The 23,258-nt window shown below is 59.7% G+C and overlaps 1 protein-coding gene across 4 annotated transcripts in view; it reads left to right on the top strand.

Annotated features, from left to right (window-relative positions):
* The window catches only part of VAV2 (vav guanine nucleotide exchange factor 2), a 207,282-nt gene that overhangs the window by 171,796 nt on the left and 12,228 nt on the right, over positions 1-23,258 (top strand). For all 4 annotated transcript variants that reach the window (XM_037797375.1, XM_037797378.1, XM_037797377.1 and 1 more), the window contains exons 9-20: positions 2,135-2,234; positions 3,047-3,142; positions 3,738-3,806; positions 9,850-9,936; positions 11,760-11,845; positions 12,503-12,635; positions 15,192-15,301; positions 16,440-16,541; positions 16,819-16,907; positions 20,017-20,033; positions 20,707-20,728; positions 21,985-22,112. In XM_037797375.1, the coding sequence (XP_037653303.1) occupies positions 2,135-2,234; positions 3,047-3,142; positions 3,738-3,806; positions 9,850-9,936; positions 11,760-11,845; positions 12,503-12,635; positions 15,192-15,301; positions 16,440-16,541; positions 16,819-16,907; positions 20,017-20,033; positions 20,707-20,728; positions 21,985-22,112 (1,039 nt within the window). The remainder of the gene's footprint in view (positions 1-2,134; positions 2,235-3,046; positions 3,143-3,737; positions 3,807-9,849; positions 9,937-11,759; positions 11,846-12,502; positions 12,636-15,191; positions 15,302-16,439; positions 16,542-16,818; positions 16,908-20,016; positions 20,034-20,706; positions 20,729-21,984; positions 22,113-23,258) is intronic.

Raw genomic sequence — 23,258 nt, forward strand, 5'->3', positions numbered from 1 at the left:
GGACTTGGTGTCCGTGGCAGGGTCGCGTCCCCAGGGGACACATGGAGCCCTGCCCTGTCTGTGGCATGGGACTTGGTGTCCGCGATGGGGACGCGTCCCCAGGGGACACCTGGAGCCCTGCCCTGTCTGTGGACACGGGACTTGGTGTCCGCGAAGGGGACGCGTCCCCAGGGGATACCTGGAGCCCTGCCCTGTCTGTGGACATGGGACTTGGTGTCCGTGGCAGGGACGCGTTCCCCAGGGACACCCTGAGGCCCCCGCGCTGTGGACACGGGACTCGGCTGTGGGCATTTCACCCTAAGGTGCTGGGGAAGATGTGCTTCCACACTAGCTCTAGAATCTTTTTCTAGAAACTTCCAGTGCCGGGGAGCGTCCTCGGGCGGCTCAGCTGAGCGAGAAGGGCTGTGGCCCCGTCTCCTCCATACGGGGTGCTGCACCCTGGGCCCTTGTGGAGATCGGGGAATTGCTTCCAGGCACGTCCCCACACCTGTCCCAGGCTCCTCTGCACTGCGTGTTCTCTGGGCTGGGAGGCATTCCGTGCATGCCGTCCCGGGCATTATGGGCCTGGAGTTCCAGAACTGGGAACTTGGGAGTCATCTCCAAAACGCTCCCTTCAGAGCCGAGGAGGTGGAGGTCCAGGGGGAGCAGATGTGACCAGGGACTTGTGTGGCCGAGCCAGGCCTCTTGGTACCCAGCCAGCCCTTACAGGGTCTGCGTGGCCCCCGGCCCCCTTGGGCCTGCAGTGAGAGCCCGGGAGGCCCCACAGGCCAGGCTCCCCGAGTGCCACCTCTGCAGAGAGCCAGCCCTGCCCCTGCTGACCCTCCTGCACCGTGACCTGCCGGTGCCCCGGGGAGGCAGCGTCCGAGGTTGGAGGGAAAAGTGGCCATGGCCATTCTGACCTGCTCCCAAGAGATGCCCCAGGCACCCCTGGAGCTGGGCCAGAGGGGCCTCGGCTACCCACTAACACTGTCCATGGATACCAGAGCATCACAGAAGGGACGCAGCCCTTGGTCAGACAGAGCCAGGCCTTGGCCAGGCTGCCCTGGTCAGCTGGTGTTCCTCAGCAAGTTCATTACAGCCTCGGTTTCCCTCCCTGAGGGAATGATCCCTCCTTCACAAGGGGGTAAGCGGTGGCTGCTGTCGGTGTCGGCATCACCATCCGCGGCGTCACCTGGCAGTTCTTAGCCTCCAGGGGCTCACACCGAGCCATGGTGAGGACGGTTTAAAGGACGCCCCTCCAGGCTGTTAGCTGGGGCCCTGGGCAGCACTGGGTCCAGCTTGTGCAGAAGCATCGGCCGTAGGGGCCGGCTCTGGGCCAGTTTGGGGATGGAGAGGAAGGCGCTGTGGGCAGAAGGGAACGTGCAAGCAGAATGCTGGGAGGAGAAGGAGCCGGCCACGAGGGGCCGGGGCAGTGGGGAGGCAGGCGGGTGGCATCGGAGCCACCTGGCCTGTCCTGAGCACCTGGGCCGGGCCCTCATGTCACCCCTGCCGTCTTCATGGGGAGCTGGCGGGTGCCATCTGCCCAGGCAGAAAGTGTGAGCGCCACCCTGGATATTGGGGACGGGATCCCCGCAGCCATTTGGGCCCGAGCCGGGATGGGCTGACGCTCTGTGCCAAGGGTGGGCGTGAACCTCTCTGGGCTCTGCCAGTCCGGGCCGGGCGGGGCCTGCTCTCGTCTCCATCCTGAACCTGGCCGTGACCCCAATTAGAACCCCCAAGGGGGACCTCCTCGGGTTGGGGAGCGGGGCGCATCCTCTCCGACCACTTGGGCTGCCCTCCACCTGCCCTGGAGGCATTTCCAGAAGGCAGGGGGCAGGGGGACACACACGGGAAGAGCGGAACGCAAGTGCCATCCCCGGGAGGGGACATATTTTCCGCACACGTACAACTGGCGGGAAAATAAATGGAGGCTCCGGCAGCCCCGAGTGCCTTCTTCAGCCTACAACCGTGTGTGTGCATGTGCGTGTCTGTGTGTGTTTGTACATGTGTGTGTGCTTGTCCATGTATGTTTGTACATGTGTGTGCATGTCGTTTTTGTGTCTGTGTATACACGTGTGTGTGTCTGTGTATGTTTGTGTGTGGTGTGCATGTCCATGTATGTTTGTGTGTGTGCATGCATGTTTTTGCACACCAGGCTCCTGATCTATGGAGAATACTGCAGCCACATGGAGCACGCCCAGAGTACCCTGAACCAGCTGCTTGCCAGCCGGGAAGACTTCAAGCAGAAAGTGGAGGTAACGGGGGTCCCTCTCCTGCCCCCCACTGGCTGGACAGCCTCGGGCACCAGCTTCCTTCTTGCCCCCTGGGTGGGGAGCATGGGGCTGTGATGAGGTCAGTTTTTCCTCGGAGCGTTCCCCTCTGCCTTTTGGTGGAGCGGGGAGTGGGCTAGCGGAGGTCACCCCATCCTCAGCCCCCCTCGGCCCAGGCTCAGGGCCATCTCTGTCCCACTTTCCCCCTTGCACCCTCTCCCGTCTGGGGGCTGGTCTGCTCCCAGGGCTGGGGCTCCATTTCGTTCTGTCCGTGAGCCCCTGTTTTTGCAGCAAGGCCTGGTGTGGTAACCCCTTGGCTCTAGAAGCAGGGGTGGGGCTGCTCCCCGTGGAGGAGCTGGATGTCCCCAGGAAGTGAGCAGGCAGCCAGTGGGGGACCCCAGTTCCTATCCCGCCCCCACTCCTCTGTGTGAGACGGGGAGGTGGGCAGAGGCGAGGCCCCACCACCCGGAAAAGGTCTTAGGGGGGCAGCAGCCAAGGGGTCATTGAGTCAGTCTCACCTGCCCCCCACCGGGGCCACTGCAGCCTTCTCAGGACCCGAGATGGGGGGATCCCCTCCACCTGCCAGGACCCCACCCCTCCACACACACACCTGCATTGGGCGGGGTCTTTGGAAGATGCTGCCGGGATTCGGGGAGCCCCCTGGAGAGGGGCCGGACACCTGGGCCGGGTCCAGGGTGTGGCGTCCCCTCCTGGGTCGTGGAGTGGGGGGCTGGGTTTGGACCTCTCCCGGGGGAGGGGCCTCACCGACCTGCCCCCTCCCCCGCCCCGGTGCCCAGGAGTGTACGCTGAAGGTCCAGGGTGGGAAGTTCAAGCTGCAGGACCTCCTCGTCGTCCCCATGCAGAGGGTGCTCAAGTACCACCTCCTGCTGAAGGTAAGGGCAGCGCAGGGCCAGCTGGGGTAGACACGAGCAGGCACGAGCTCACCGCTCCGCAAACCCCAGGAAATGTGAGCACAGCGAGTACAATGGGGTGGCTCCCAAAATCAGCAACTGGATCAGAAAAACCCAAGGAGGGAGGATAGCATCCTCAGACCCAGGAGTCAGAGAGTGTGGTTTGCCTGTGAGCTTCCCAGTGGCCAAGGTGGGAATGGAAAGAGGGAAGATCTTCAGGACACAGCCAGCGAGAGACGACACTGGTTTTGGGGAGATGCAGCGTGAGCCCCTGTAACGAAGTCAACCCAGAGACGTGTATCCCAGCCCCTCACCTTTCGCTGCCTTAATGTCCCTGCTGAGGTTAATCTTGCTGCCCTCCCCAGTCATCCATGAGGTTTGGGGGTGTCGCCCAGGTGAGGGGCCTATGTCTGTGCTGGAATCAGGCAGGGAAGCCAGAGCCTGGGCTGGGGCCAGAGAGTGGGTTTTTTGTTTTTCCTGAGGACCCCGCTCTGTGCACATGCCCCCGTCCTCCAGGGGCAGGGCAGAGGCTGGGATCCCCAAGTGATCCCACATGACCCCCTTCTCACCCCTCCAGGAACTTCTGAGCCATTCCACAGACCGACCCGAGAGACAGCAGCTCAAAGAGGCACTGGAAGCCATGCAGGTAGGCGGGGAAACTGAGGCACTGGAGACTTGGTGGGCCATGCTGGTGTTCTCTGGCTGGAACCGGGCTCCCTAACCAGCCACGTCTCATAGACAGAAACGTCTTCCTGGCACGGCAGGTGGGCGCAGGGAGCTGAGGCCACCACTCCCCCAGAGCCCCGATCCCTCAGCTCGCTGACCACACTGACACCCCAAGCCACTGTCCTCCTGCCTCCTGCCTGCATGCTGGGGCCGCCACCATTCCCCAGACACCTGGCTCAAGTCCAGCCTCACACCTCCCTGGCCGGGTGCCCCCACCACCCAGTCCTTTGGGTTTGCTTCCAGGATGCCCACCCCCAGCCTGGTGCCCTCCGTGCCTGCCTGGGCTGCTCCCCTCCCTTGGCTCCTGACTGTCAAGGGCCCCCAGCTGCCCCCTCTCTCCTCTTTCCCTTGTGGAGATTTCCATCCAGCAAAACTCCCTGAAGGAGAGCCTAGCTCATGTCACTCCCCTCCTCAAAGACCTTCTGTAGCTCCCGAGTGCCCACAGACACAGGAACGAGCCTGTCACCCTGGCATTCGAGGCCTTTTATGAGGCACTTGCAGCCTGCTTTGCAGCTGGCTCCCATGAATCCCCACGGGCCCTTCCTCCCTCACCTGAGTGTTGGCTCAGGCCGTGCCGTCCCCGTCTCGCCCGGCGAAGTCCTGCTCTCCCTCAGTCCTTGCAGCGTGACCTGACCCCAGGGGGGATCACCACCCCAGGCCCGTGGTTCTGTGCCCCAGGACTGCCCTCCTCCTGGACAGCACTCAGCCCTGGGGGGATCTGTGTGTGCCCGTCTCTCCCCAGCCAGGCTTGTGCCCCAGCATCACCATGATCCCTAGGTGGGCCCAGTGCCCAGCACACAGAGGTGCCTTCCGCAGCCCCCGGCTCTCCCCTGTCGGAGCACAGGTTGCTCCTGCCACCCCACTCCTGGCCCTGAGGCCTGGCCTCACCCCCAGAGCAGCCCCCTCGACTCTGGATCCCCTTCTCCCCTCCTGCGTGGCCTCCTTAAAGGGCCCCTCCCGGGATGGGGGTGGGGGGCTGCGAGCTGTCTCCATCCGCCAAGGGTAGGGAGCAGGAGACCCACCCCGGGAGGGTGCTGGCCGCCTGCTGGCTGTGCCAAGGGGGCTCCTCCGAGCAGGCCCCGGGCCCATTGGGGAAATTCACTCCAAATCGCATGTAAACTCGGAAGCTTCGGGCACGCGCGTGAGTGTTTGGGTATGGACATGGGGTGGGGGCACGAAGCCCCTGGTGTCTGCTGCTCTGCTCCACTCGGCATATCCTGGTTCTCAAACCACTTCTGCGGGTCTCTGGGAAGGCTCCAGGGGACCAACCCCTCCTGTCACAAAAGCAGAGGCTTGTCCCTCTCATGGGCAGCTGTTGATGGGGACGTCCCCCACTTCAGACTGGGCTGCCCTCCCCAGTGCCAGCTCGGGCCTGTCTGCTAGGGGGTGCCTGGGTGCGTGTGCAGCCGCAGACCCTCTCAGGGGGCCTCGAGACAGCCGCTCTGGCCAGCCTGCGGGGTCCGTGCACCGGGCCTTGCCTTCCCCACTCCAGCAGGCGGCCGACGGAATGCCCCAAGAGCGTAGCTTGCGGTGCTCCTCGAAGAATTCCATGACTTCCAGGCAGGCCCTCGACGATTTCGAGACCCGCTAAACCAAATCATGAGACTTCAGAGATGGGAGAGATTTTAAGATTTTAGCTCCATTTCCAAAATAACGTAAAAAACCTCTTGTGCAGTCACCCTGTAGCTTGATTCCCCCCCAGAGACAGAGAGCTCACTCCCTGTAAGATGGTATCATCCATTAATTAGCTGCTCTGTGTCTATTCTGGTTTGCTAAAGCCATCAGATTGCAAAATACCAGAAATGGATTGGTGTTTATAAAGGGGATTTATTAAGTTACAGATTTATAGTTTTGAGGCCTAAAAGTGTCCAAACTAAGGCATCAACAAGAGGATACCTTCACTGAAGAAAGGCCGATGGTGTCTGGAACACCTCTGTCAGCTGGGAAGGTGTGTGGCTGGCATCTGCTGGTCCTTTGCTCCTGGGTAGCATTGCTTTCAGCTTCTGATTCCAGTGGCCTCCTCTTTTTTTTTTTTTTTTTTTTCATTTTTATTGGGATTGTTCAGATAGCATACAATTATCCAAAGATCCAAAGTGTACAATCACTTGCCCCTGGGTACCCTCATACAGCTGTGCATCCATCACACTTACTTTTTGTTCAATTTTTAGAAACTTTTCATTACTCCAGACAAGAAATAAAGTGAAAGATGAAAAAAGAAAAAAAGAAAAGGAAACTCTAATCCTCCCCTATCCCTAACCAACCCCCCTCAATTGTTGACTCGTAGTATTGATATAGTACATTTGTTACTGTTTATGAAAAAATGTTGAAATACTACTAACTGTAGTATATAGTTTGTAAGAGGTATATAGTTCTTCCCTATATGCCCCTCTATTATTAACTTCTAATTGTACTGTCATACATTTGTTCTGGTTCATGGAAGTGATTTCTAGTATTTGTACAGTTGATCATGGACATTGCCCACCACAGGATTCAGTTTTGTACATTCCCGTCTTTTGACCTCCAACTTTCCTTCTGGTGACATATATGACTCTGAGCTTCCCCTCTCTACCTCATTCACACACCATTCAGCGATGTTAGTTATTCTCACATCTTGCTACCGACACCTCTGTTCATTTCCAAACATTTAAGTTCATCCTAATTGAACATTCTGCTCATACTAAGCAACCACTCCCCATTCTTAAGCCCCGTCCTGTATCTTGGTACCTTATATTTCATGTCTATGAGTTTACATATTATAATTAATTCCTATCAGTGAGACCCTGCAATAATTGTCCTTATGTGTCTGGCTTATTTCACTCAGTATATTGCCCTCAAGGTTTTGTCATCAACCCATTTTTTTTAAATATGGTTTTGTTCACTCACCATACATTCCATCCCAAGTAAATAATCGATGGTTCTCTGCATGGTTGTACATTTATGTGTTCACTACCTTCACCACTATCTATATAAGGGCAGCTACATTTCTTCCACAAGGCAGGAGGGAGAGTCAAAGAAGGTAGAGAGGGAAAAGAAAGAGGAAAAAAAAATGACAGCTAGGAAGCAGCAAAAGGAAAAATAACCTTAAATCAAAGTATAATAAAGAATCAGACAACACCACCAATGTCAAGTGTCTAACATGCCTCCCCTATCCCCCCCTCTTATCTGCATTCACCTTGGTATATCACCTTTGTTACATTAAAGGAAGCACAATGCAATGATTCTATTAGTTACAGTCTCTAGTTTATGCTGATTGCATCCCTCCCCCAATGCCTCCCCATTTTTAACACCTTGCAAGGTTGACATTTGCTTGTTCTCCCTAATAAAAGAATGTATTTGTACATTTTATCACAATTGTTGAATACTCTAGATTTCACCAAGTTACACAGTCCCAGTTTTTATCTTTCCTCCTTTCTTGTGGTGTCTCACATGCTCCCCACCTTCCTCTCTCAACCGTATTCATAGTATCTTTGTTCAGTGTACTTACATTGTTGTGCTACCATCTCCCAAAATTGTGTTCCAAACCACACACTCCTGTCTTCTATCACCCTGTAGTGCTCCCTTTAGTATTTCCTGTAGGGCAGGTGTCTTGTTCACAGAGTCTCTCATTGTCTGTTTGTCAGACAATATTTTGAGCTCTCCCTCATATTTGAAGGACAGCTTTGCTGGATACAGGATTCTTGGTTGGTGGTTTTTCTCTTTCAGTATCTTAAACATATCACACCACTTCCTTCTTGCCTCCATGGTTTCTGCTGAGAGATCCGCACGTAGTCTTATTAAGCTTCCTTTGTATGTAATGGATTGCTTTTCTCTTGCTGCTTTCAGGATTCTCTCTTTGTCTTTGGCATTTGATAATCTGATTATTAAGTGTCTTGGCGTAGGCCTATTCATATCTCTTCTGTTTGGAGTACGCTGCGCTTCTTGGATCTGTAATTTTATGTCTTTCATAAGACATGGGAAATTTTCATTAATTATTTCCTCTATTATTGCTTCTGCCCCCTTTCCCTTCTCTTCTCCTTCTGGGACACCAATGATACGTACATTATTGTACTTTGTTTCATCCTTGAGTTCCTGGAGACGTTGCTCATGTTTTTTCATTCTTTTCTCCATCTGCTCCTTTGTGTGTAGGCTTTCAGGTGTTTTGTTCTCCAGTTCCTGAGTGTTTTCTTCTGCCTCTTGAGATCTGCTGTTGTATGTTTCCATTGTGTCTTTCATCTCTTGTGTTGTGCTTTTCATTTCCATAGATTCTACTAGTTGTTTTTTTGAACTTTTGATTTCTGCCGTATACATGCTGACTGGGCCATAACTTTGTTTTTCCAGTGGCTTCCTCTTTAAGTGCCTGTGGGTTCTCACTTAGCTTCTCCAGGGCAAACTCGGGGCTTCATCTCTTAGCTTAGCATCTCCAAACGTCTGGTTTCAACGGCTGTCTCCAAAATGTCTCTAGGCGTTTTTTCTCTAAGTGTCTCTCTCTTCCAAATGTCTCTGCCTTTTACCCTCTCGTAGAGGCCGTTAAACTAATCAAGACCCACCTTGGATGGGCAGGGTCACATCTCCTTGGAAATAATCTAATCAAAAGGTCCCACCCACAACAGGTCGGCCCCCACAAGATTGTGGTAAAGACCATGGCTTTCCTGGGGGACATAACAGATTCAAACCAGCACAGCTCCATGGACCTGATTCCGGGTTTCCGTGGCAGTTTGGATGCTGGATCCGAGCTCCTGCAGCGGCTGCAGCCCTGTCCGTGCAGCTTTCCGCCCCTCGGCCCTCCTGTGTCGGGCCAGCACCCACCATTGCCCCGAGTGCTTATGTAGCTCACCCACGGGGTCTCAGGTTCTGTCCTCGCCATTGCCGTTTGTTTCTGACTTAGAGACAAGTGAATAAGAAAACCAAACACCCGTTTCAAACAGCGCTGCAGCTCCTGGAGGGGAGGCACCTCCATCCTGGCAGGGGTGGGAGCTGGCGAGCGGGACGGTGGGGCTCCCCAGGAGCCAGGAAGGGCAGGCGGCGCTGGGGGGAGGCGGGAGCCGCCCCGGGAGCTCAGCCAGGCCCGGCCGGTCACTGACGTTGCAGGGGAATTCCTCCCGGAAAGCCGGATGCCTGGCCGCCGCCTCCTGGGGGACGGGGCCTGCCCGCCCCCGGCTCTCCCTGCTCCGCCGACTTCCCAAGGGAACGTGCAGCTTGCAGGCAGGCACTGACCCCTGGTGGCCGGTGGGAGGGTTGCAGCCATGGCGGCGGTGCCCAGGCAGGACGGTGCGGTGGGCACAGAGCCGGGCCCTGCACATAGAGGGGGCCCTGCATGGCGACCCCAGCTCCTGCATGGCGACCGTGGGCCCTGCACATGGACCAGGGCCCTGCACTATGACTCTTAGCCCTGAACTGTGGCCCCAGACCCTGCACGGTGACTGTGGGCCCTGCACTATGACCCTTGGCCCTGCACAGTGACTCTAGGCCCTGCACCGTGACCCTGGGCCCCGTACCGTGACCCTGGGCCCTGCTCATGGATTCTGATCCTGCATGGTGATCCCAGGCCCTGCACAGTGACCCTGGGCCCTGCACAGACCAGTGCAGAAGAGACTTCGCTGCGTCCTCTGCAGTGGTTCCAAGGGGAGGTGGTGACGTGCCGAGCCCGGGCCTGGTGGGCTCCCTGCGGCATGACCTGGCTCTGAGGCCCGGGGCTTTTCCGTGTAACTCTGAAGAGCGCCTGTGTGCTGTGGTGGAAAGAAGCCGGCTGGGCACGAGATGCTGTGGGCTCAGGGTGTGTCCCCAGTGAGCCATGCAGCTTTAGGCTGGTCATTCTGCCTTCCCTGGCCTCGGGCTTCTCCACTGTGAAATGGGGGTGACCCCTGTCACCCCACCTCGTTCTCATTCCTCCCAAGATCAGGCCCTGGAAGTGGGGGCAGCGAGGGGCTGCACTCCCCACACCACCCCTGCCCGGGGCCTGCTAATCCTCCTCCACTGTTTTCCAGGACCTGGCGATGTACATCAACGAAGTGAAACGGGACAAGGAGGCCTTGAAGAAGATCAGCGAGTTTCAGAGTTCCATAGAAAACTTGGTGAGTTTGACTGTTCAAGTTAGTGAGGGTTTATGATGACATCTTTAAAGGGAATTTGTTCTGAATCTCAGCACTCAGGCAGGCGGACGGGTGGATGCAGTCAGCGTGTGCCATTGTGCAGGGGCTGCTCGCTTGCGACTCCGGCCGAGCCAGGGCCGACGCAGGCCCTGAATTGAGGAGGGTCCGTCATTAAGGAGCCAGGGTCTGGGGGTGTCGGGACAGGGTGGCTTGCCCGGCCCCCTCTTCTCTCACCCCGGCCCAGGATGGGATCCTCAGGTCCGAGAGGAAGGCCGTGGCTTCCAGGGGGCGTGAGCTCCTCGTCTGGGGACCCTCTGGCCCTCATCTTCACTGACCCCAGGAGGGGGTTGGTGCCAGGGGGTGGGGCCCCACAGTAGCCCCTCCCCTGCCCCCAAAGGCAGGACTGACCCCTCCTGGACATGCCTCCTGGGCTGCCCCCTCGGAAGCTCAGGGTCAGGTCAGCCACGTGCCCGCCGGGAAACGGCATCAGCATCCCGGGAAGCGAGCGCTTCTCCACCAGCTCGTGCTGGCGGGACCCAATTCTCTTGGCTCCTGCCAAGGATTTGAACCCGGGTTTCTCGACCTCAGCCCTGTTAATGTTTGGGGCTGGGTACTGTCACCCTCAGGGTCTGCCCGTCCTCACCCAGCCAGTCAGAAAGCACAGAGTGAGGTGAAGAAACGGCCCCTGCTCCCTTAGGTGGCCTGGGGAAATGCTCGCCATAGGGCATCGGTTAAAGGGAAAACAGAGAAGTTACAAAGCGAGAAATGAGCGTCCCAGTGTGGAGGGCTGGGGCGCGGCCCCACGGCGGGGCCAGCTGGTGGAGCGGCCCGTGTCCATCGTCAGTGTTTGCCAAGTGCCCTCCAGACCGCAGGTGTTCCTTCTGTAATGCGAAGAAAGGTTTTTGTTTTTGTTTCTTTTTAAGTTTTATGTATGAGTGATACTTGTTCATCAAACGACGATTAAAGAGTCACGGCTGCCGGTGTGGAGCAGGCCTGGGGCCAGGCCCAGGTTCAGCCTGGGATCCCAGCACGGGTGGGCAGGCCGGCGTTTTCAGTGTGCACACTTTGGAGAAGAGAGAGGGGGACCCCGAGTGAGGGCATGCCCTGCTCCGTGATGCCAAAGCTATGCTCTTAGTCCTCATGCTTGGAAGCTTCTGGAAAATCCGGACAGCTTGGAAGAAGACACTGAAGATTGCCCATTTCGCCTGCCCCCAGCCACTGCTGCCCTTTGCCAGCCCCTGTAGACCCTTTCTTTGGAAAGCCACACAAGGAGCGTGTCAAGCGAAGCTCTTGAATCAATGCGTAGTGGCAGAGAAGCCCACCAGACGGAAAGCAGAAACAAAACCTCGGCACTCCGGGAGGGGCTGACTCGAAGCTGCTTCCTATGATAGGACCGTCCGCGGGTCCCCTGCCCCACTCCGAGAAGCTCTGCTTGTTTTCCCTCTAACCTGGCCCCCGGGGTTGGGTCCCTCTCTGGGCTGCACACACAATGGCCCGTTAAGACGACCACCCCCGTCCATCGCTCTTTGTCCCCCCCCGAGTCGAGAGAGCTCTCCGCGGGGCAGGAGGGAGAGGGTGGGCCGGGCAGGGGCAGCACGGAAGCCTCCAGGCCCCCTACCCTTCCCCGCCGCTGACCCCCTTTCCTCAGTACCCACCCGAGACCACCAGGCTCCTTCCTTTTGTTTCCATCTCATTTCTTCAGAGGATGTCCCCGTCGGGCGAGTGCCCGCCTGCCCTCTCTGTGGGTGCCGGAAAGATGGGGTCTGTCCCAGCCTCGGTCGAACCACATTGCCCTTTCTTTCCAGCAAGTGAAACTGGAGGAATTTGGGAGGCCCAAGATTGACGGGGAACTGAAGGTCCGGTCCATCGTCAATCACACCAAACAGGATCGGTGAGTGGGGGCCTGCCGGGGCCAGGCATCCCGTAATAGTCTGGCCCTCGGTGCCAAGCCGGACTGGAAGTGGGGCCTTCCTGGGCAGTGAGTGGCCTGCCCGGCGGCCTTTGTTTTCTTCGGTTCTAATTGCTTCCTTCCTTCTCTGGCCGGAGCGGCCGTGAACCACGTCACCAAAGGGCTGCGCTGCCTGCGGGGGCACAGGGGCCGGGGCCCTGCCCTGCGCATCCCGGTCTCCAGGGAGCTGGGACTGACCCAAAGCCGCCGTTGGCGCTTTCTGCCCCCTGACTGCAGGGAGTGCTTGGGAGTTCACGGGTGGGTGACCGGGGAACGTTCCGGAGGAGGTGGCACTGTCCTTTCTGGCTCAGAGTCCTTGATGCCCGCTGCTGTGTGGGTGCTGCCCGGGACCGCGAATACACCTGGGATCCCGGGTCCTGCCCCCACAGAGCTCCCAGTCTTCTAGGGATAGAAATGGAAGTGGGTGGTGATGGCTCTGGAGGTCACCGCTGAGGGCAGAGGAGCCCACGGGGGTGGCTGTGCTCCGGCCTCGGCAGGGGGTAGGGTGGGGAAGGCCTCCTGGAGGGGAGACGCTGAGCTGCGGGGCCCCAGCCCCCTGCTCAGACACTCAGGCTCGCCTTCGTGTCCCGCGTCCCCCAGGTACCTCTTCCTGTTTGACAAGGTGGTCATCGTCTGCAAGAGGAAGGGCTACAGCTACGAGCTGAAGGAGATCATCGAGCTGCTGTTCCACAAGATGACGGACGACCCCATGAACCTCAAGGACGTCAAGAAGGTGGGCCTCCCGCGGACGTCCTGGAGGTGACCGCCGGGCCTGCCGAGGCTGGGTTGCCGTGGACAAGGGCGGCTGGTGCTCGCCCCAAGGGCTGGCTCGTCCGGGGGCCCTGAGAAAAGGCAGTGGTCCCGGGTCCCAGGCAGTGGTCCCTCTCCACGGCCCCCTTCCCCCTCCACGGCCCCCTTCCCCCTCCTCAGGCATCTCGTCTTTGGGGCTTCTGCTGAGGGCACCCACTGCTCTTATGTCTGACTCCCCAGGCGGGTGGGGTGCACTTCAGGGTCCCAGTGCCCGGGAAGGGGACCTGCTCAGGCCCCCAGGTGAGAGCCGGGCTCTAGACCTCGGCCTGCCTCACTCCAGCCGTGTGGCCTCTGCACCAGGCAGGCTTGGAATTTGGAGGAGGGCTCTGGGTGGGCCTGGCTGTGGTGAGGCCAAGGCTCTGATGACTAGCTGGGTGGGGCTGTGGCTGTAGGGAAGGGGCTTCAAGGGGAGGGACTGTGCTGCAGGGTAGGGGTGGGGCTTCAGGGGGCGGGGCTGTGGCTGCAGGGGTGGGGCCATAAGGGGCGGGGCTGTGGCTGCAGGGGTGGGGCCATAAGGGGCGGGGCTGTGGCTGTGGGGGCGGGGCTTTTGTGCCCTCCTGTTGAGCCCTCCTTGGTGGCAGCCTAACATGGTGCGGGGGCTGGGAGGCAAGGATGCTGCAGCCCCCGTCACTGGCCTTCGGGATTCCTGGTGTGGGGTGCAGCCCCAGCGTGTGCCCACCTCCTGCCGCTGACCCCTGGCCTCTCCCTGAGCTGCCCCAGTGCCGGGGCCCTTGGCGGGGCGTGGGAAGGTGCCGGGCCAGGCTGGGCTGCCGGCTCCCCCAGGCTGCAGGGCCCACCGTGGGCCTGGGCTGGCTTCTCACTGACCTCTCCCCGTTTCCTCTCCTCACGCCTCCTAGTCTCACGGGAAGATGGTAAGCACCTGGTGCCCGCCCTCCCCACCCTGGGCCCGAGGTTGTGCCTCCCTTCCGGGGAGGGACGAGGGGAGCGGGCCAGGCGGGTGGATGTCTTCTCCCTCCTCCTCCCGCTCCGTTACCTACACTTGGTTCCTGGTTAAAAGGGATGTGCGTTGGTGATGAAAGCCGGGCCCTCCACAGAAGGGTGTGAGGGGGTCCCCCACCCCGCCCCGGCCTCCAGCCCGTCCCGCTCCTTGGAGGCGAAGGACCGGCGATTATTTTATGCTCCATCAGGTTTTTTGTCTATAAAAGCATCTGCAACTCTGTGTCATTATTTTTTATCTTTCCCTCTCTCTCTACTTCCTCCCTATTTCCTTCCTTCCTATTTCCTTCTTTCCTCTCTATTTCCTTCCTTCCATCCTCCCTGTCTCCTTCCTTCCTTCTTCCTCCCATTTCCTTCCTTCCTTCCTGTTTCCTTCCTTCCTCCCTATTTCCTTCCTCCCTTCCTTCCTTCCCCCATTCCTCTTTCCTCCTTCCTCCTCTCTCCATCGCCCCGACCCCAGCCCTGCTTCCTCTTACCTTCTATCTTTGCTGACCCACCGGAGCTCACACTTTCCGGACTCCTCTCCCCAGAGCCCCGTTGAAAGCCCTTTCCGGGGCGCTCTGTGCGGGCGAGGCCGGCTCGGTGGGGGGCAGCAGGTCAGCTGTGGTGGGGGCTCCCAGGCCTGTGGCCTTCCCCAACCTTTTTTTGTTTTTTAACTTTTTTTCTGTTGTTTCACTTCAGGGAAGTGGGAAATGAACGTGGGTGTGTGGTGTCATGGAAGGGGCCCAGGACGAGCTCCTGGAGACTGCCCCGGGGGACCCCCACTCTGTCACTGGAGACCACCCAGCCAGGGCGGCAGAGACCCGGGTGGAGGGCTCTCCTCTGAGGGGTGGGAGGGGCCAGGGGATCCGGTCAGAGGGTGGGTTCCCGGAGACACCTGCGCTCACCTGCAGGTGCACACGTGAGGACATGCATGGAGACACAGATGAGGAAAAAGTACCTTATATATGTGCGTGCACACGCATGCATACCCCCCACACATAATACACACCTGTGTACACCTATACACATACATACACAGGCAGACACACATATAAATATGCACACGCGTATGTGCAGACACACCCATGTATACATATGCAATATATGGGGGCATATATAATATACATGTGCCTACACCTATACACAAAACAAACATGCATACGCACACGTGTGCACACTATCCACATATGTGAACATGCACATCCATGCACACATCCACGCATAATATACACGCTCATGCCTACACACATACATGCCGACATGAGAGTTCAGTACACATACAGGCATGATACCTGCTTACACTCACGTGCAACAGCACGCACGAGAACACATGTACACGCAGGACTGCCACAAGTGCATCTATACATAGACACATGCACACGCAGCGCAGACTTGAGTATGCGTATGTGGTAGGTGCCGTGTGTAGGTGTAGACATGCGTGCACAGAGATGCATGCACATGCGTGTGGGGGCACTCTGGCTTACGCAGGCATGAGCGCACGTCTGCACACAGATGTGAGCGTGTCTCCTGCCCCCCGCAGTGGTCCTACGGCTTCTACCTGATCCACCTTCAAGGGAAGCAGGGCTTCCAGTTCTTCTGCAAGACGGAAGACATGAAGAGGAAGTGGATGGAGCAGTTCGAGATGGCCATGTGAGTCCGCGGACGAGCAGCTAGGGACTCGGCAGCGCTGGGTGGGGTTTGTCTGGAGACCCTCTCGGACGAGGATGGTGGGAGGTGGTCGCGGATGTCCAGGGCCGGGACCAGGCGGGCACTCCAGGGGTCTCCACCGGCTCTGGGACAGCAGCCCACTGCGGCGGTGTCTTCGCTGCTTGATCACCTCCGAGGGGAGCCTGGCCGGAAGGGACTGGATGCCTAGAGGCTGGAGGTGATCCCCCATTTTATTGAAAGTCACAGAACTGTTTTTTCATGGAATCCAGGAGGAGCCCCAGTATATAAAAGTGAGAGAGGCGGCCGCTGGGTCCTCTGCACTTGAGCTCTGGGCTCAGCTGGGCTGTGGCCTTTGGGCGGGTGCGCTGACCTTCCAGAGTTTTCCTCCTGGTGGAACGGAGATTAGAAGAGGTCTATGCCTGGGGTTGTTGAGAGACCAAGTGGGAACTGCTTTGGGCACACCCGGAGCAGGGCCTGGTGCATGGAAGGTCTGAACAGAAGGCGTCCCCTTCCAAAGGATATCCTCCCTCCCCCAGTCTGCTACTATGAGCAACTTCAAGCGCTCAGCAGAGTGGAAAGGCTCGCCGGGCACACGGCCTGCTCTCACCATCAGGGCCCACCAGGGCAGGGCCCCCTTGCTTCTCTCTTTTCACTGCACCCAGCCTCAGGCCGCCTCACGAGGCCGGATTTCAGGGTGAACTGTATGCAGCACTCACGTCCCCTGAGAACCCGGGATGCTCAGTGTGAGCTAGATTGAGCTCAGGGCAAGCCCACGTTTTTAATTTCAGGCAACGTACCACGAAGGCGCCAGCCGCAGGTGGGCGTGGCGGAGTTTTGGCCGGTGCCCACACGTGCCCACACCCAAACCCCTGTCACGACACAGCCGCCACCACCCCCCTAGAACCTTCTCTCATGCCATTGCAGCCTCCTTTCCGAGCCTCCACTCAGACCCTCGTTCTGCCCTCAGGGAGTCCAGGCCCCTGCTCCCGCCTCCCTCCTCAGGCCGAGTCCTGGGCCTGGCCCGATCCCGGGGCAGTTTCCGACTCAGGGAGGCCCAGCGACTCCGGCCTTCAAAGAACACTTGGCTGATGCAGCCCCTGCTGTCCGTCCCTCCTGGCAGGTCAAATATCAAACCCGACAAAGCCAACGCCAATCACCACAGCTTCCAGATGTACACATTCGACAAGACCACTAACTGCAGAGCCTGCAGGATGTTCCTCCGGTGAGCTGGCCCCTGCCCCGGCCCGCCCCGCCCATGCCCACCACATCACTGCCGACCACCCCCACAGCCCAGCTCTGTGCCAGGCCCCAAGAGGACAGGGTGCAGGGCACGGTTCCTTTTGGGCCGGGCAGTAGAGCAGTGCTGGAGAAGGTCAGCGCAGCGAGCATATGGCAGGCTGTGGCAGTTGGGGAGGGGTCCTGGAAGCCTGGGGTGCTGGAGGATGGGGGGGCAGGGCTGTGGGGCCTGACCTCCCCTCCCCTCCCTGTTGCCGCCACAGGGGCACCTTCTACCAGGGTTACCAGTGCACCAGGTGTGGCGTCGGGGCGCACAAGGAGTGTCTAGAAGCAATGCCACCCTGCAAGAGCAGTGAGTGCTGCCCCATGAGCCGGGGGGTGGGGGGGTCCTCAGGACGTCCCCTCTGTCCCCCCAAGCCGCAGGTCTCAGTTGCCCCACCAGCGGCTTGCTGGCCTGCACGCACACACTCCCCGTCAGCTACTGTGACCCAGCTGGGCAGGGACTGCCAGTGCCAGGTGGGGAAACCGAGGCCGAGAAGGGGAGACCCTTGAGAGGCCCAGCTGGGGGATTCCGGTTGGGCTCATCTCATTCTTTAGCCATCCCACTCAACTGTGATACTCAGGGACTGCTCTCAGCCGCTCCTCCCCCACCCCCCCATTCCAGACAGAAGCTTCTAGAGTCTCCCCCAACCCATGTGGGCACAGGGCATTCTCTGGCCACAGAGGTCTTTGATCATGGGGAAACACACGACCTAATCATCTCGCACCCCCAGTGTTCTGGTTTGCTAATGCTGCCGTTGTGCAAAATACCAGAAATGGATTGGCTTTTATAAAGGGGATTTATTAAGTAACAAATTTACGATTCTAAGACCATAAAAGTGTCCAAACTAAGGTTTCAACAATAGGATACCTTCACTGAAAGATGGCTGATGGCATCCGGAAAACCTGTTGGCTGGGAAGGCACGTGGCTGGCATTTGCTGATCCCGGGTTGTGCCCCAGCTCCTCTCTCAGCTGCTGTGTGTTCTTGGTTCTCTGTCCCAGGACGTTTCTCTCTAAGCACCTGGGGGTCCTGTCTTAGTGTATCCTGGAGCTAACTCTGGGCTTCATCTCTTGGCTAAATGGCCTTCTGTCTGCATCTCCAAGCATCCCCAGAGCCTGTGTGGCTCTTTTAAAAGTGCTCCAGTAAACTAATCATGACCCAGGCTGAATGGATGGGGCCACAGCTCCATGGAAATCATTATCACCCACAGTTGACTGAGTCACATCTCCATGGAAACAATCAAAGGATTCCAACCTAATCAACACTAATACACCTGCCCCCACAAGGGTGCATTAAGGAATATGGCTTTTGGGGGACATAAGACATCCAAACTGGCACCCCGGCTTTCTCCAGACCGGGGGGGGCCGCCCTCCTTAGAGGTAGCCTCATCAGTTAGGGGTTCACACACGGCCCAGCGGTGTCTCCCGTTGTGTCACCCGCTTGTCGGATGTCAGATGTGGAAGCCTGAGGCTCTGGGGTGGGAAGGGACCTGAGAGGCGTCTTGGCCTGGGGTGCGCTTGGGGCTCTGCAGGGGCTGCTGCACTGGGCCTGGGCTGGGGAGCAGACCCCGAGGCTCGGTCCTGGAGGCACCCCCAGACCCTGGGGCATTGAGAGGGCACCGGGGAGAGCCTGGCACACAGGTAGGGGCCCGCCACGTGCTGGGCTCCCTACCAGCATTTCAGGGGGGCAACCCAGCCCTCGCTGCACCCCGAGAAAGTGTCGCATCTTACCACCACTCCCCACATGGGGAAGAAAGGCCCCAGTGCAGGCAGGGGTCCCTCCAGGCAGGCAGCCCAGCAGCCCCTCACCTTGGGGCCAGAACTGCGAGCGGCTGGGTGCCCCCTCCCCTGGGCCTCTGCAGTGTGGGGCCCCCTCTGCTCCCCTCGAGCCACAGCACCTTCTTTACCTCCATGGTGATTCCAGGAGGGGTCGCTGCCACCACCCTGCCCCACCCCTCCGCAGACCAGAGCCCGCACGCTTTACCAGCATGTGGTGGGGTCTCAGTTCAAAGGCCTCCTGCACCCGTCACCCGGCCACGTCCTTTCGCCTCCCACCCGGGTGCTACCAGCCAGAAAAGGTGCCGAGCCGGGAATCGAGAGCTGTCGTTTCCCGTGAGCGCTGGCCCAGCCCCGGCCACTCAAGCCGGTCCCACCGGGTCCCCGGGCCCCGTGTCCTCCAGGCTGGGACACGCAACGGGTGGCCTCTGTCCCCCGGGGCACCCTCAGCTCCTCTCCTTGCCACTGCCCTCCTGCGGCCACATCACCCTTAAACAGACAACTCGTCACAGTGACTTCTGACATTTTTGGAAAAAAAGAGAAAAAATAAAGCCAAGAAGAAAGTAAATAAGACCTTATCCAGAAATAGCCAAGGGCAATATGTTGGTATATTTCCTTTTAAGTGTTTTTTCTTTTTTCTAATTAGAAAACACACTTTCCCACAGGAAATTTGGACAATGTAGAGAGGTATAAAGAAGGCAGTTAAACAATTCATGACCCCACGGCCTCTGTCAACCCCGTGCTGCGTCTCCTACCTTCCTGTTTGCAGACAAACCTGCCCCCCCGGCCAGTCGCTTATGTTTTCACTTTTTTTCATAAATTATTTGGGATTTTACCATTTAAGCAAGTTCATGTCCTTTTTCTCTTTGGATCTTTATTCCAGTAACATATACAACCTAAACTTTACCTTTCTAACCACATTCGATACGTGATTCAGGGCTGTTAATTGCACTCACGATACCGTGCTATGTCTCCACCTGCGGCGTTGCCCGTCCCACCCCTTGTAGCCCCTGCTCCGTGGGGTCTTTGGGTCTGTGTCAGCCCAGAGCAGCCTGCAGCTGTGAGTGTTAGTGGTGCAGAGGTCATGTCAGCCACACACACTAGCTGCCGTGGTCCTGGCTTTGTCCGGCAGAGGGTGGCCGCCTGGCGTGGCAGGGGATGGGCCCTGCCTGCTGTAGCAGCTCCGCTTTGGGGCAGCCCAGAGCAGGCTGTCTGACCAGCCATGTGCCCATGTTCCCAAACAAGCTGGCGCTGGTGTGTCTTAAGGCACAGATGTCAAACGCCTGGCACACGCGCCAGCACTGCCTTGGCAACATCCACAGCAGACATCACCAATCGATTGTGGAAATCTTCCCCTGGAGCCCCGGGTGCTGCCCAGCCCAGGAGGCATGGCCATTTGAGCAGAGTTGGCCCATGGGGTTAAAAAACCTGTTTGCCATCATGGGTCTGAAACTCCTAAAAGCACGGCTCAGAACTTGCTGTCCGAGGTAACTGAGAGACATTTGTAGCCACGAGCCCGGGTCTATGTGACCGTGATCCGTGTTTGAGCTGAGCCCCCCTGGAGTCACTCCTGTGAGTGCATGAGAGCTGGACGAGGCCTGGTGCCGGCAGCTCCCCTCTCACGCCCTCTCTGCTTCCTTTTCAGGTTCGCCTGCGGACCTGGTAAGATTGCTGAGCTGACCCCTTCCCCTTCCCACAGCCCCAAAAGAGTCAATCATCCTGGCTTCCCCTCTTCCCGGGGCTGCGTGTGGCCCAGACGAGCCACTGTGGGTTACGAGGGGCCTCTGCCCTCTTTCTTGGGTGTCGGTAGAAACGTGTCCTGAGCACGGCCTCCCAGGGCCCGTGATGGCCTTCAGCCCACCCAGCAGCTCTGGTGCCGTCACTGGCTTCACCCACGGGGCATGGACTCCATGTCTCCCCCAAGCCGTGGGCTGCAGTCTGGTCAGCCAGCATTGGGGCCCCCGCCAGGCCCTGTGCCTTGTGGAGCTGGGGGAGACAGCCCCCCTCACTGTTGGCAGGCAGGCCCCAGATGGAGAGGAGGGAGGCCGTGGCTGTGGTGGTCCAGGCAGCCTTCCCGTGGGAGGTGGGAGTGGTGGGAGAGGGGAAGGGGAGGGTGTTCCGGGGTGGGGAGGCACAGAGGCGGAGGGTCTCTGTAGGAAGGCTGGGGCGGGGGAGACCCTGTTTGGGACTTGGCCCCCCCTTCCCATGTGCTGCTCCTGCCTGACCTCTCGGGGGACTGTGGGGAGGGGGCGGCGGGTAGAGAGAAAGTGAGTGCTGGCCCTGAGGCCGAGGGACAGCTTCTCTCATCACCGTCTGTCTGTCCTTGCCCCCACAGGACACCTCTGCCGTGGGACCAGGTGAGTCTGGGGGTTCCTCTGCCATTGTCCACACCAGTGGTCACCCCATGGCCGAGCCCGGCCCTGCCTGACCTGTGCCTCCCACTGCCACAGCGCCAGGCCATGGGAATAGGGCAGGCCACAGGGAAAGGGCCAGGCCATGGGGTCGGGACAGGCCATGGGGACAGGGACAGGCCACGGGACAGGGACAGGCCACGGGGTCAGGACAGGCCACAGGGAAAGGGCCAGGCCATGGGGTCGGGACAGGCCATGGGGACAGGGACAGGCCGTGGGGAAAGGGCCAGGCCATGGGGTCGGGACAGGCCATGGGGACAGGGACAGGCCACAGGGACAGGACAGGCCACGGGGACGGAACAGGCCACGGGAATAGGGCCAGGCCAGCCACGGGGACAGGACAGGCCATGGGGTCAGGACAGGCCACGGGGACAGGGACAGGCCACAGGGATAGGCCACAGGGACAGGGAGAGGCCACAGGAATAGGTCCAGGCCATGAGGAGAGGGACAGGCCACAGGGGCAGCGCCAGGCCACAGGGGCAGGCCACGGGGTCAGGACAGGCCACAGGAATAGGGACAGGCCATGGGGACAGGACAGGCCACGGGGTCAGGACAGGCCACAGGAATAGGGACAGACCATGGGGGCAGGGACAGGCCACGGGGACAGGACAGGCCACAGGGTCAGGACAGGCCACGGGGTCAGGACAGGCCACGGGGTCAGGGGCAGGCCACGGGGACAGGGCTGGGGTCCCTCCCCAAGCAGAGAAGGAAACAGCACGGCTGTGGGGCCATGGTGTCGAGAGACGCAGCATCTGCGGGCCTCTCGGTGGGGCTGGTCAGAGCAGGGCCCGGTCTGGGGGTGCAGCCAGGACCCCATGTCAGCCCCAAGCTGCCTCTCCAGCTGTGGGGCCTGTGGCGAGACACCGGCCCCTCGTCACCCCAACTCCAGTGCGGGGTTCCATCTCCTCCACACGCTGGCTTGAAATCCGGTCCGAGAGGTGGTGGGGAGGAAAGGCTCAGAGTGCCCTTTAGAAATAAGTTGCTGCTACCGCGGCGATGCCCTGAATCTGTTTTTTGCGTAAATCCCGTGTCTTTGTGAAATAACGTGAGAAGGACCTGGGGAAGGGGCGGGGGGCACAGTGGTGTGTGTCTGCCTGTGTGCATTGGGGGTGCCCCGTGGGGTCTGGGGCTGTGGGCAGGCTGTGTCGGCGATGGGGGCACGGTCACCAGACCAGCGGCCCCTCCTGCCCTGTCGTCTGCAGGTCCCAAGATGGTGGCTGTGCAGAGTTACCATGGCAACCCGGCCCCTCCCGGGAAGCCGGTGCTGACCTTCCAGATGGGCGACGTGATCGAGCTGCTGCGCGGCGACCCCGAGTCCCAGTGGTGGGAGGTGTGTGCCGGGGCCCCTGCACATCCCAGCCAGGGGCGGGTTTGGGGGTGAGAAGATCCAGGGTGAGGAGACGGGGCCCCCTCTGCCCCCATGTCTGCTTCCCGTGTCGGCCCGCCCCTCCTCGGCGCGTCTGCTGTGGGGGTGGGGGTTGGGGGTGCATCGTCCTGCATGGGGGTCTGCTCCCGTCCTCCTGGCCTCAGGCCCCCCCATCTGCCTCTGCCCTGCTCCCGGCCCCGGGGGGCTCTGCCTCAGCTGTGCGGTGCCCGCCCCGGGTCAGAACACAACTGTTAGCGCTAGCGTGGGGCCGGTGAGCCCCGTGCTCGGCCCAGGGGGCAACAAAGATGAAGGATCCCCGTCCAGTGGGGGACAAGGTGGCCACAGAGGATACCAGCGTGATGTGGTTTTCAGTTCTGAGCCATGAAACCACTGCTGGGTTTATGAGGCCCATGAAAGTGGAGCCCCTCGCCGGGCGGCGGGCTCCCCTCAGCACCCACCCCCTACCCCAGGGAGCCTCGACCAAGCTCTGGTGTCCAGGGAGGTGGGCACGGGGCCCATGGGAGTGCAACCGCCCCTGGCCCGGCTGGGGCAGTGGGGGTGCCCGGGGGTTGCTGGTGTGGGAGCCGAGAGCGCAGCCGTGCCGTGACATCCTTGCCACCATTGCTGGGTCCCTGCCGCCGTCCCCAGGACACGCTCATGTATCTACGGGTAGATGGTGCAGCCACACGCTCGAAGCCCAGAGGCGCCACGGGGCATGGCTGTGCTGTCTCGCCTCCCAGCACCCGGTTCCCGGCCCCGGACGTGACCAGCAGGGAGGGGAGAAGGGCTGGGGTCCTCCGGGCAGAGGGAGCAGCGGGGGCCGAGGCTGAGTCCCAGCCCTGCCCCTGGCCTCCATGTCAGCGTCTGCGTGTCGTCGAGCTGCCCGGTTCTTGTGACTGTTAACCATTTGAGAGAAAGAGAGCTGGACGGAAGTCAGGACAGGGGGTCTCGTCCTGCTCCAAGCATGTCCTCTGCTCTGGGCCTGCTGCCGAGTGGGTGCCCCCGCGGCAGGGGCAGCTCAGGTCATGGGGGGCGGCAGCTCGCCCTCCCTAGGGGCGGGGTCCGCGTCAGCTGAGCGCACGCCGCGGTGGTCTGGGGTCTCAGCAGCCG

Source organism: Choloepus didactylus, chromosome 10 (assembly GCF_015220235.1).
Source record: "Choloepus didactylus isolate mChoDid1 chromosome 10, mChoDid1.pri, whole genome shotgun sequence".
NCBI classification, from domain to species: domain Eukaryota; kingdom Metazoa; phylum Chordata; class Mammalia; order Pilosa; family Megalonychidae; genus Choloepus; species Choloepus didactylus.